Source organism: Scyliorhinus torazame, chromosome 20 (genome assembly GCF_047496885.1).
Source record: "Scyliorhinus torazame isolate Kashiwa2021f chromosome 20, sScyTor2.1, whole genome shotgun sequence".
Lineage (NCBI taxonomy): Eukaryota > Metazoa > Chordata > Chondrichthyes > Carcharhiniformes > Scyliorhinidae > Scyliorhinus > Scyliorhinus torazame.
In genome coordinates this window covers 6,291,534-6,304,550 of record NC_092726.1, presented here as the reverse complement: position 1 = coordinate 6,304,550, position 13,017 = coordinate 6,291,534, and the positions used below count along the sequence as shown (strand labels likewise).

Here is a 13,017-nt window from a genome sequence, read left to right as displayed (position 1 = left end):
TGATTCCCGGAGCGGAGAATCATGTGGGCCCGGAGAATATGGTGCCCGGCCTGCGAAGTAGATGCAAATGGGTCTTGATGACCCATTTGCATCTTCCCGCCGGTGTGGACCTTGATCCTAATCATAATCCAGCAGGGATCTGGAGCATTGGGTGAAGTCCCATTTTCTTCACTTCTCTGTTACCTGCGGCACGAGATGGAGAATTTCGCCCCTGATCCATTCTGATAGCTTTCAAAGTTGCATGGTTGTGCTGTAGTGATTGATGGTGTGTTGGTGCATGGTAATGCTTCTAATTGTGTCCACCATATTTATCTAACAGGACATGAACTACGTGTTAATAATGGTGGATTCTGATGCCCCGAGCAAGGAAAATCCAATATACCGTTTCTGGAGACATTGGTTGGTGACCAACATCCTTGTAAGTGGTGTCTGATCATAACGTATTCACAATGTAGAGTTCCATGTTTTTGAAAAATGCTTTGAGGTTTGTTTTTGTAATTGTGCTTTAACTAAACTGTTTGCAGCAGCTTGATGTCTCCATTAGTGAAGTACAGCTGTCCCAACCAGCAGCCACAATTTCTTATCTCCGTGTTCCCCGTTCCGTACGATGTATTTAGCTCATGTAAAACAAGTGAGATCTCCTTCAACGTTCCTGTTAATGAACCTGATAGAAATAATGGTTGTTAATATTCTCATAATCAGGTGATTATACTAAGATGCTCTTCGGCAAGGCATCACAGCTGTGATTTTAATTCTGGAAAGGGAAGGACATTTATTTATATAGCGAATGCAAAGTCCCTAAGCCAAGCAATTTCTTTCAGGGTGCTGTGTTTAGTGAGGATAGGCCTTTGCGATGTCTGTGTGTTGGACATTCATCTATGATGTGGTGCACAGTTTGCTCTCTCCCAGAGACACTCAGGCACACACTATAAGACCATAAGACCATAAGACATAGGAGCGGAAGTAAGGCCATTCGGCCCATCGAGTCCACTCCACCATTCAATCATGGCTGATTTCAACTCCATTTACCCGCTCTCTCTCCATAGCCCTTAATTCCTCGAGAAATCAAGAATTTATCAACTTCTGTCTTAAAGACACTCAACGTCCCGGCCTCCACTGCCTTCTGAGGCAATGAATTCCACAGACCCACCACTCTCTGGCTGAAGAAATTTCTCCTCATCTCTGTTCTAAAGTGACTCCCTTTTATTCTAAGGCTTTGCCTCTGGGTCCTAGTCTCCCCTGCTAATGGAAACAACTTCCCTACGTCCACCCTAAGCCATTCATTATCTTGTAAGTTTCTATTAGATCTCCCCTCAACCTCCTAAACTCCAATGAATATAATCCCAGGATCCTCAGACGTTCATCATATGTTAGGCCTACCATTCCTGGGATCATCCGTGTGAATCTCCGCTGGACCCGCTCCAGTGCCAGTATGTCCTTCCTGAGGTGTGGGGCCCAAAATTGCTCACAGTATTCTAAATGGGGCCTAACTAATGCTTTATAAAACTTCAGAAGTACATCCCTGCTTTTATATTCCAAGCCTCTAGAGATGAATGACAACATTGCATTTGCTTTCTTAATTACGGACTCAACCTGCAAGTTTACCTTTAGAGAATCCTGGACTAGGACTCCCAAGTCCCTTTGCACTTCAGCATTATGAATTTTGTCACTAGAAAATAGTCCATGCCTCTATTCTTGTTTCCAAAGTGCAAGACCTCGCACTTGCCCACGTTGAATTTCATCAGCCATTTCTTGGACCACTCTCCTAAACTGTCTAAATCTTTCTGCAGCCTCCCCACCTCCTCAATCCTACCTGCGCCTCCACCTATCTTGTATCATCGGCAAACTTAGCCAGAATGCCCCCAGTCCCGTCATCTAGATCGTTAATATATAAAGAGAACAGCTGTGGCCCCAACACTGAACCCTGCGGGACACCACTCGTCACCGGTTGCCATTCCGTAAAAGAACTTTTTATCCCAACTCTCTGCTTTCTGCCTGACAGCCAATCGTCAATCCATGTTAGTACCTTGCCTCGAATACCATGGGCCCTTATTTTACTCAGCAGTCTCCCGTGAGGCACCTTATCAAAGGCCTTTTGGAAGTCAAGATAGATAACATCCTTTGGCTCTCCTTGGTCTAACCTATTTGTTATCTCTTCCAAGAACTCTAACAGGTTTGTCAGGCACAACCTCTCCTTACTAAATCCATGCTGACTTGTCCTAATCCAACCCTGCACTTCCAAGAATTTAGAAATCTCATCCTTAACGATGGATTCTAGAATCTTGCCAACAACCGAGGTTAGGCTAATTGGCCTATAATTTTCCATCTTTTTTCTTGTTCCCTTCTTGAACAGGGGGGTTACAACAGCGATTTTCCAATCCTCTGGGACTTTCCCTGACTCCAGTGACTTTTGAAAGATCATAACTAACGCCTCCATTATTTCTTCAGCTATCTCCTTTAGAACTCTAGGATGTAGCCCATCTGGGCCCAGAGATTTATCAATTTTTAGACCTCTTAGTTTCTCTTGCACTTTCTCCTTTGTGATGGCTACCATATTCAACTCTGCCCCCTGACTCTCCTGAATTGTTGGGATATTACTCATGTCTTCTACTGTGAAGACTGACGCAAAGTACTTATTTAGTGATGCGCAATCAATTACTCTCAAGACAAGGTGAGTCATAACTAATAGGCTTTAATCTGCTAGAACAGCAGCTTCGATACAGAAAGTGAAGGCTGCTGGGACGGCACCGGTTCTTATACTCCGCCTCTCTGGGCGGAGCTATGTACATCAGCCAATGGTTACTCCTGGGTCTAACCAATGGTCATCCACTTCTCAGGTACCGCAATACCTGGTATTACCACATTCATCCCCTGTTAAAAAAGAACCCGGCGGAGTGATGGCCAGCATTAATAGTCGCCTTTCGCATGGTATGACCAGGTATGGAGGTACCATGATGTCGAGGGTAGCAACAAAGTGTTCATGGTGCAGCAATCAGTCGATCGGGTGGCCTGGTCGTCCTTCTGGAACGTCTGGACTTCGGCGGTGATTCTGATGGGGGTCCCGGCGGTTGCGACTCTGGGAACGTGATGTCGCCCTCCCAGGCAGCTTCGTCACCCCTAGGCGGCGCTGTTGGGGCGAAAGGTGGACAGGGGGGAGGAAGGCGCCTGTAGGGGGCGTCGGTGTGTGTTCGGGCCTAGGCAGGGGCGGCGGGAGTACTGACCCTCCAGTTAGGTGCTGTGGGGAGGGTGGGGGTGGGGGCAATGGTGCGGGTGCGCGTGGGGATCCGGCGGGCGCCAAGTCCCGAAGGGAGACCAGGCCTTGGCGGCCGTCGGGGAACGCTACGTAGGCGTACTGGGGGTTGGTTGCAGCAGGTGGACCCTCAAGACCAACGGGTCCGGCTTGTGCGCCCTCACATGTTTCTGAAGAAGGACGGGTCCGGGTGTCGCTAGCCAGGTTGGGAGCGAGGCCCCGGAGGAGGACTTCCTGGGGAAAACAAGGAGACGTTCGTGAGGTGTCTGGTTCGAGGTTGTACAGAGCAGTGACCGGATGGAGTGAAGGGCCGCCGGGAGGACTTCCTGCCAGCGGGAGACTGGGAGATTCCTGGACCGTAGGGCCAGCAGGACGGTCTTCCAGACCGTTCCGTTCTCCCTCTCTACCTGCCCGTTTCCCCAGGGGTTGTAACTTGTCGTCCTGCTCGAGGCGATGCCCTTGCTGAGCAGGAATTGACGCAGTTCGTCGCTCAGAAAGGAGGACCCCCTGTCACTGTGAATGTATGCGGGGAAACCGAACAGTGTAAAAATACCCTGGAGGGCCTTGATGACGGTGGTCGTGGTCATGTCCGGGCAGGGGATGGCGAATGGGAACCGGGAGTACTCGTCAATCATGTTTAGGAAGTACGTGTTGCGGTCGGTGGAGGGGAGGGGGCATTTGAAATCCATGCTGAGGCGTTCAAAGGGACGGGAAGCCTTTATTAGGTGCGCCCTCTCTGGCCGGTAGAAGTGCGGCTTGCACTCCGCGCAGATTTGGCAGTCCCTGGTGACGGTCCTGACCTCCTCGATGGAGTAGGGCAGGTTGCGGGTCTTGATAAAATGAAAGAAACGAGTGACCCCCGGGTGGCAGAGGTCCTCGAAGAGGGATCGGATGCGGTCTACTTGTGCAGTGGCACAAGTGTCGTGGGACAGGGCATCAGGAGGCTCGTTCAGCTTCCCCGGACGGTACAAGATCTCGCAATTGTAGATGGAGAGTTCTATCCTCTACCGCAAGATCTTGTCGTTCTTAATCTTGCTCCGCTGCGCATTATCGAACATGAAGGCAATCGACCGTTGGTCCGTGAGGAGAGTGAATCTCCTGCCGGCCAGGTAATGCCTCCAGTGTCGCACAGCTTCTACTATGGCCTGGGCCCCCTTTTTGACCGAGGAGTGGCGAATTACGGAAGCATGGAGAGTGCGGGAGAAGAAAGCCACGGGCCTGCCTGCTTGGTTGAGGGTGGCCGCCAGAGCTACGTCGGACGCATCGATCTCGACCTGGAAGGGGAGGGACTTGTCGATGGCGCGCATCGTGGCTTTTGCAATGTCTGCTTTGATGCGGCTGAAGGCCTGGCGGGCCTCCGTCGACAGGGGGAAGGTTGTGGACTGGATCAGGGGTCGGGCTTTGTCTGCGTAATTGGGGACCCACTGTGCATAATAGCTGAAGAACCCGAGGGCCTTGGGGCAGTGGGGGAGGGGGACCTCCATGAGGGGGCGCATGCGCTCTGGGTCGGGGCCTATGACTCCACTTCGCACTACGTAGCCTAGAATGGCTAGACGGTCGGTGCTAAACACGCATTTATCCTTATTGTATGTCAGATTAAGGATTTTCGCGGTCTGGAGAAATTTGCAGAGGTTGGTGTCGTGGTCCTGCTGGTCATGGCCGTAGATGGTGACGTTATCCAGATACGGGAACGTTGCACGTAAGCCGTACCGGTCAACCATTCGGTCCATCTCTCGTTGGAAGACCGAGACCCGTTCTTGACACCGAAGGGAACCCTTAAAAAGTGATAGAGCCGCCCGTCTGCTTCGAAGGCAGTGTACTGGTGGTCACCATTACGGAGGGGTAGCTGGTGGTAGGCAGAATTGAGATCCACCGTGGAGAAAACCTTGTATTGCGCGATCCTGTTCACCAGGTCGGCTATACGGGGGAGAGGGTCTGCATCCAGCTGCGTAAACCTGTTGATGGTCTGGCTGTAGTCAATGACCATCCTATGTTTCTCCCCGGTCTTTACCACCACTACTTGAGCTGTCCAGGGACTGTTGCTCGCTTCGATGACCCCCTTCCCTCAGCAGCCTCTGGACCTCCGACCTGATAAAGGTCCGGTCCTGGGCACTGTACCGTCTGCTCCTGGTGGTGACGGGTTTGCAATCCGGGGTGAGGTTCGCAAACAGGGAAGGCGGGTCAACCGCAGACATTAAGGGGGGGAATAGGGCCACCGAATTTAAAAGTCAGGCTTTGCAGATTGCACTGGAAATCCAGCCCAAGGAGGGTGGCTGCGCAGAGGTGCGGCAGGACGTACAGGCGGAAATTGTGGAATTCCCTGCCTTGGACAGTGAGGTTCGCTCGGCAGAACCCCTTTATCTCCACCGCGTGTGACCCGGAGGCCAGGGAGATCCTTTGATTTACGGGATGGGTGACAAGAGAACAGAGCCTTACCGTGTCAGGGTGAACAAAGCTTTCCGTGCTCCCAGAGTCGATCAGGCACGACGTCTCGTGGCCATTGATGGAGATCGTCGTTGTAGCTTTCGCCAGCGTCCGGGGCCGACTCTGGTCCAGAGTCACCGAGGCCTGCTGCAGTAATGGAGAGTTCTGGTCGGGCAGCATGTAGTCGGCTGTGCTGGGGGCCTGGGGCACCATACAAGATGGCGTCACCCATGGGTCGCACATGGTGTCTGGGGGTGAGGAAGATGGCGGCGGCGAGGGACAAAATGGCGGTGCCCACCCGCCCAGCGTGGTGTCCGGGGGCCAAAATGGCCATGCCCGCGGGTCGCACGTGGCCTGAGGATAGGGGGGTGGCGGTGAGCGCTGGGCGGTCGGGGCCTGAAAGGGGCGTTGCCGACAGGCGCTAGAGACCGCGGCCACAGCGCGGGCTTGGCAGACCCCCACATAGTGGCCCTTCTTGCCGCACCCTTTGCAGGTGGCGGTGCGGGCCGGGCAGCGTGGGCAGGGATGATTCGCCAGCCCGCAGAAGAAACAGCGGTGTCCGGCGGCGTTAGCGGGCCGTCTCGCCGCGCAGGCTTGCGAGGTCAGGGGCTGCCGCTACGGAGTGCCACGCAGCCCAGGGGGCCGCCGCGCGATCGGGAGCAAAGGACAGCGCGGTTTTATATGCAACGTCCATGGACCCTGCCAGGTCCCGTGCATCTGCAAGTCCCAGTGTGTCCATTTCTAGGAGCCTTCGGCGGATATCGGGGGAGGTCATACCTGCCACAAAAGCATCCCTGATCAAAGGTTCCGTGTGCTCGTTCCCCCAAACTGGCGGGCAGCCACAGTTTCGTCCCAGCACCAGCACTGCCCGGTAGAAGTCTTCCAACGTTTCCTCGGGGCTTTGCCTCCTAGTTGCCAGCATTTGCCGAGCGTAGACCTGGTTCACAGGGCGGATATAATGTCCTTCTAGCAGCTCGATCGCGGCAGCATAATTCGCCGCCTCCTCGATAAGAGGGTAGATCCCAAGGCTGACCCGTGAGCGTAGGAGGTGCATCTTTTGTCCTTCCGTGGGGGTGTCGGCGGCCGTGTCGAGGTAGCCCTTAAAGCACGCCAGCCAATGTTTGAAAATAGCAGCAGAGTTGTCCGCGTGGGGGCTGAGCTGAAGGCACTCCGGTTTGATACGGAGATCCATCCTTTCAACTGAAGTTGTAGCAGATTAAATTGATGCGCAATCAATTACTCTCAAGACAAGGTGAGTCATAACTAATTGGCTTTAATCTGCTAGAACTCTTCCCCAGCAGCTCCGATACAGAAAGTGAAGGCTGCTGGGACGGCACTGGTTCTTATACGCCGCCTCTCTGGGCGGAGCTATGTACATCAGCCAATGGTAGACTCCTGTGTCTAACCAATGGTCATCCACCTCTCAGGTACCGCAATACCTGGTATTACCACATTTAGTTCCTCAGCTATTTCCTTGTCTCCCATCACTAGATTACCAGCGTCATTTTGGAGAGGCCCAATGTCTACTTTTGCCTCCCGTTTGTTTTTAATGTATTTAAAGAAACTTTTACTATCATTCCTAATATTACTGGCTAGCCTACCTTCATATTTGATCGTCTCCTTCCTTATTTCTCTCTTTGTTATCCTCTGTCTGTTTTTGTAGCCTTCCCAATCTTCTGACTTTCCACTACTCTTTGCCACATTATAGGCTTTCTCTTTTGCTTTGATGCTTTCCCTGATTACTTTTGTCAGCCATGGCTGCCTAATCCCCCCTCTGATAACCTTTCTTTTCTTTGGGATGAACCTCTGTACTGTGTCCTCAGTTACTCCCAGAAACTCCTGCCATTGCTGTTCTACTGTCTTTCCCACTAGGCTCTGCTCCCAGTCGATTTTCGTCAGTTCCTCCCTCATGCCCCTGTAGTTACCTTTATTTAACTGTAACACCTTTACATCTGATTCTACCTTCTTTCTTTCAAATTGCAGACTGAATTCTATCATATTATGATCACTGCCTCCTAAGTGTTCCCTTCCTTTAAGATCTTTTGTCAAGTCTGGCTCATTACATAACACTAAGTCCAGAATGGCCTGTTCCCTCGTGGGCTCCATCACAAGCTGTTCCAAAAAGCCCTCCTGTAAACATTCAATGAATTCCCTTTCTTTGGGTCCACTGGCAACATTATTTCCCCAGTCCACCTGCATATTGAAGTCCCCCATGATCACTGTGACCTTGCCTTTCTGACATGCACTTTCTATTTCGTGGTGCATTTTGTGCCCCTGGTCCTGACCACTGTTAGGAGGCCTGTACAGAACTCCCATTATGTTTTTTTTGCCTAATTCCCCATCTGTGGAGTGTGGCCAAGCCAGGGATGTGGCTGGTCCTGAATCCGTTAAGGGTAGCCATGATGTGGAGATGCCGGCGTTGGACTGGGGTGAGCACAGTAAGAAGTCTTACAACACCAGGTTAAAGTCCAACAGGTTTGTTTCAAATCACTAGCTTTCGGAGCACTGCTCCTTCCTCAAGTGAATGAAGAGGTATGTTCCAGAAACATATATATAGACAAAGTCAAAGATGCCAGACAATGCTTTGAATGCGAGCATTTGCAGGTAATTAAGTCTTACAGCCAGTACAGTTGGTAGGATTTCACAAGCCTAGACCACTCGGGCACCAACCTAGACCCCTAGGAAGGAGCGAATACCTGACAATCGAGGACCAATGACGCTGGAGTGGTTCGCTCCATTTTTCACGCCGGCGTCAGAACTTGGCCGTGGGATTGGAGAATCCCGGCCCATTGGTGTACAGGTTGAACAGGGTTGGAGCCACCAGTGAGTCTTGAGGGAGTTCATTGGTTTGTCTGTTCCATGTACTTTTTGCCCACCCGAGATGAACTCTGAATCTTCAATTATTTAACAGTATTCCGATGCTTTTAATCACCTGGGGGGAGGGCCCGCGACAGCTTCAGGAGGAGACTAGTGTGCCAAATGGTGTTGTAGACAGATGTGAGGTCAAGGTTCACAGTACCTGTCTTCACGTTTTTTTAACGTAGGCAGTGAGGCCAAATTTCTGCCTCCTGTGCTCTGGTCTTGGTGGAAACCAGTTTGGTCGACAAGAAGGACGTGTGTCTTTAAGAATATGTGCTGAGTAATGTGGCGTTCAAGGATTTTATATGGACCGACAGGAGAGCGATTGGACAGTAGCCAGCTACAAGTATGGGGCCTTTTCTGGGTTTTGGTATGGCGATGACTTTTGCTGTCCGCCATTTCTTTGAAATGGTGTTTGAATTTATGACGATCTTGTAAACCCGGGTGAGCCAGGCAAGAGAACGCGTTGGGCTCCATGTGATTCTGGGGTGATATTGTCATATTCTGCTGCCTTATCACACTTCAAGTCTGCTTCTTTAGCTCTGCAACCTCAAAGGGGGCTGGGCTGATGTCTTCTCTGTTTTTCAAAGTTCCTTTCAGCTTTGGGACATTGATGAGGATTCCTTGTGTGGACTCCTCTCATGAATCTTCTTTTGGAATTTAATCTGCTGGTAGGATTTTTAGATTCCTGAGGCAAGCCTGGGTACTGGCAGGGAATGCAACGTTAACGCTGAGTTCTCAGACTGGGTTTTTGGATTTGCAAAGAAAAATACAGCGCAGGAACAGGCCCTTCGACCCTCCAAGCCTGTACCGGTCATGATACCACCCTGGCCCAAAACCCTCAGCACTTCCTAGTGCTGTATCCGTCTATACCCTGTCATAATATACATCTATGTATATAATGGAGTGCAGACAGGCAGTGATTGACACACAGATGACCAGTAAGCTCACAGAAAAGAGCAGCCAATCATCAGACAGGACACGACCACTATAAAGCCAGAGGGCACCAGTATTCCCACTCTCTCGGGACCCAGCTTCTGAGACAGTCAGAGTTCGTGAGCTGGCCAGTGCAAACACCATGTGGTAGCTAGTAAGTCTGGTTAGGCTAGTATCAGGTCTCCAGTCAGGTCAGCATAGTGTCAACCCACCGTTGAACATGTACAATAGTTTAGATGTTAAATCAAATCGTGTTGCATCTTATCAAGTGTTGGAGGTCTGTCTCTCGCTACACTGTATCAAGTGCAGTCCACATCGACCCAGCCTACCCAACACATCATACCCATCCTACCCATATATTTGTCAAGATGGATTTTGAACGCCGTTAATGTATTTGCTTCCACAACCTTCCCTGGCAATGCATTCCAGGCACTCACCGCCCTCTGTAAAAAAAACCTGCCTCACACATTTCCTCACATTGCCCCATGGACCTTAAACCTAAGCCCCCTGGTGACTGATCCCTCCACCCTGGAAAAGAGTGCCTGCCCATCCACTCTATCCATGCCCCTCATAATCTTGTAGACCTCTATCAGGTCGCCCCTCAACCTCCGTCATTCTAATTGAAAACAGTCCGAGTCTATTCAGCCTCTCTGCATAGCTAACACACTGCAGACCAGGCAACATCCTGGTAAACCTCCTCTGCACCCTCGCCAAAGCCTCCACATCCTTCTGGTAGTGTGGTGACCAGAATTGTGCGCAATATTCCAAGTGCCTCACCAAGGTTCTATGCAATGGATTGCTGAGTGACAATTGGAAATAAACAATCACTCTGTGCTGTGCAGTAGGGGGGTTTAGGAATGTAATTGGTAGATCTGTTCCATGTTTCCTTCTCCTGTACTGAAATCCCTTACCTTGATGAACATGTAAAATGACAATTCATTGACTAACATATAATTTGCAAAAGATTGACTTAACAGATTGAAATTTGCCTGTCATCAGCCTCAATTGGATTGGGAAACTGCAAGTGACTGCAGAGAGGCATTGGGTAGAATCTTCCCTTAAAGGTTACCAATTTACTAGTTGTGGTAGTCACCACTAGTAGTATTACACGTATTACGATAAGGCCCGTATAATAGAGGTACATGGGTAAAGCCCTGCCTGCTGGCTCCGCCCAGTAGGCGGGGTATAAATGTGTGTGCTCGCCGGTGCTGCAGCCATTCTGGTTCCAGCTACAGGAGGCACAACATCTTTGCTCAATAAAGCCTCGATTATTCTACCTAGAGCCCCGCACCCACGCACACAGATAGAGCCCCGCTCCCACACACACACCTAGAGCCCCGCACCCACACACACATAGAGCCCCGCTCCCACACACACACCTAGAGCCCCGCACCCACACACACATAGAGCCCCGCTTCCTCACACACACACAGAGCCCCACTCCCACATACACATAGAACCCCGCTCCCACACGCACACACAGAGCCCTGCTCCCACACGCACATAGAGCCCCGCTCCCTCACACACACATAGAACCCCGCTCCCACACGCACACACAGAGCCCTGCTCCCACACACACATAGAGCCCCGCTCCCTCACACACACATAGAGCCCCGCTCCCACATGCACACACAGAGCCCCGCTCCCACACACACACAGAGCCCTGCTCCCACACACACAGAGCCCTGCTCCCACACACACACACAGAGCCCCGCACCCACACACACATAGAGCCCCGCTCCCTCACACACACACAGAGCCCCGCTCCCAGACACACATAGAGCCCCGCTCCCTCACACACACATAGAGCCCCGCTCCCTCACACACACAGAGCCCCGCTCCCAGACACACATAGAGCCCCGCTCCCTCACACACACATAGAGCCCCGCTCCCACACGCACACACAGAGCCCCGCTCCCACACACACACAGAGCCCTGCTCCCACACACACATAGAGCCCCGCTCCCACACACACATAGAACCCCGCTCCCACACACACACAGAGCCCTGCTCCCACACACACATAGAGCCCCGCTCCCTCACACACACACAGAGCCCCGCTCCCAGACACACATAGAGCCCCGCTCCCACACACACACATAGAGCCCCGCACCCACACACACATAGAGCCCCGCACCCACACTCTCGTCTTTGTGGTAATTGATAGTGCATCACAAGTTGCATTTGATAGTGCTGATGGCCTCCTTGGCACTGTTGGCCTTGAGGGGCCAGCAGAAAGAGTGGCAGCAACACCATGAAAATTCCCTGTGTGGGTATGCAGTGGATACCATTTGCACAAGAGCTATGTGAGCAAAGGTACTAGTCTTCTTAAAGTGGTAATGGCATGCCTTCTGCTTCGCACTGCAGTTTAATGTCAGCTTAATAAAAGGCCTTACATGATTTGTGACTCAGACCACCCTTTGTGAAACTGCTGTGTTCGATTTCCGGGTTCATGACAAAGCATTGGGCCCGTCTGCTGGAAACATTTCACTCCATTTTCACCATCGGGGTTAATTGCTTTTTCAGTGTCTTAATTGGCTACCTGAAGCTCCTGGGAAAATGCATCAAACCAGAAACATTTTAATTTAAAAAAAAATTTAGATTACCCAATTATTTTTTCCAATTAAGGGGCAATTTAGCGTGGCCAATCCACCTACTCTACACATTTTTGGGTTGTGGGGGCGAAACCCATGCAGACACGGGGAGAATGTGCAAACTCCACACGGACAGTGATCCAGAGCCGGGATCGAACATGGGACCTCAGTGCGCGAGGCAGCTGTGCTAACCACTAGGCCACCGTGCTGCCGTTTCAAGCCAGAAACAAATGCGTAGCTGGCCCGATGTGGATCAAACCAATTTCCTCCCATTGCAGCTACCCCCTGCCCACAGATTCCAATGGCGCATCTGTGATTGAGAACTCACTGTTGGTGAAATTCTGGGTCTAGGTGTCCAGTGAGAACCATCCTCAGAATGTGTTTTTAATAATCTGAGTTGGAAAATATTGAAGTGAAATCGATGAAGGTAAAATGTATTTTCTATTTTAAAAAGTAATTAATTCAATGTATTTCATTAATGTATTCAAAAAAGGAACATATTGAACATATGGCCATTTCTATTCCTGTGAATATTTGCTCTGAAAGTTACTATAATATGATAATAATTTCATAGAAATATCCTGTACATATTGTGTTTACAACACTATCTATGTCTGTTACCACACCTGAAACTTTGGAGCGAATCAAAAGATTAACATATAATGAGTTAGAATTCTGGAACCAAAAGAAATGTTTTTTTTGTAGAGCTTCTTCTTGCATTGAGGGTTATAATGTTTCTTAACATCTTGTAGCTGCTGTGAATCTCTGGCCAGGATTTTACCAGCAGGATTAAATCCCAATTTGGGAACAAATGTGGGTCCTGAGCTGCAGCGGAAACACAATGACTATTTTCCTGGTGCCAGCCACTTTCAGCCCTTACAGCGCATCAAGAGAGGTGACTGCTGCCGACGCTCCAAGGAGAACAAGAGGGCAGCCCAGCCTTGGGGCAGACTT

General features: G+C 50.7%; 1 protein-coding gene across 1 annotated transcript in view; it reads left to right on the top strand.

Moving 5' to 3' along the window:
• Nucleotides 1–13,017, top strand: part of LOC140396833 (phosphatidylethanolamine-binding protein 4) — a 646,458-nt gene that overhangs the window by 214,055 nt on the left and 419,386 nt on the right. The window contains exon 4 of the mRNA XM_072485589.1: nucleotides 320–418. Within this exon, the coding sequence (XP_072341690.1) occupies nucleotides 320–418 (99 nt within the window). The remainder of the gene's footprint in view (nucleotides 1–319; nucleotides 419–13,017) is intronic.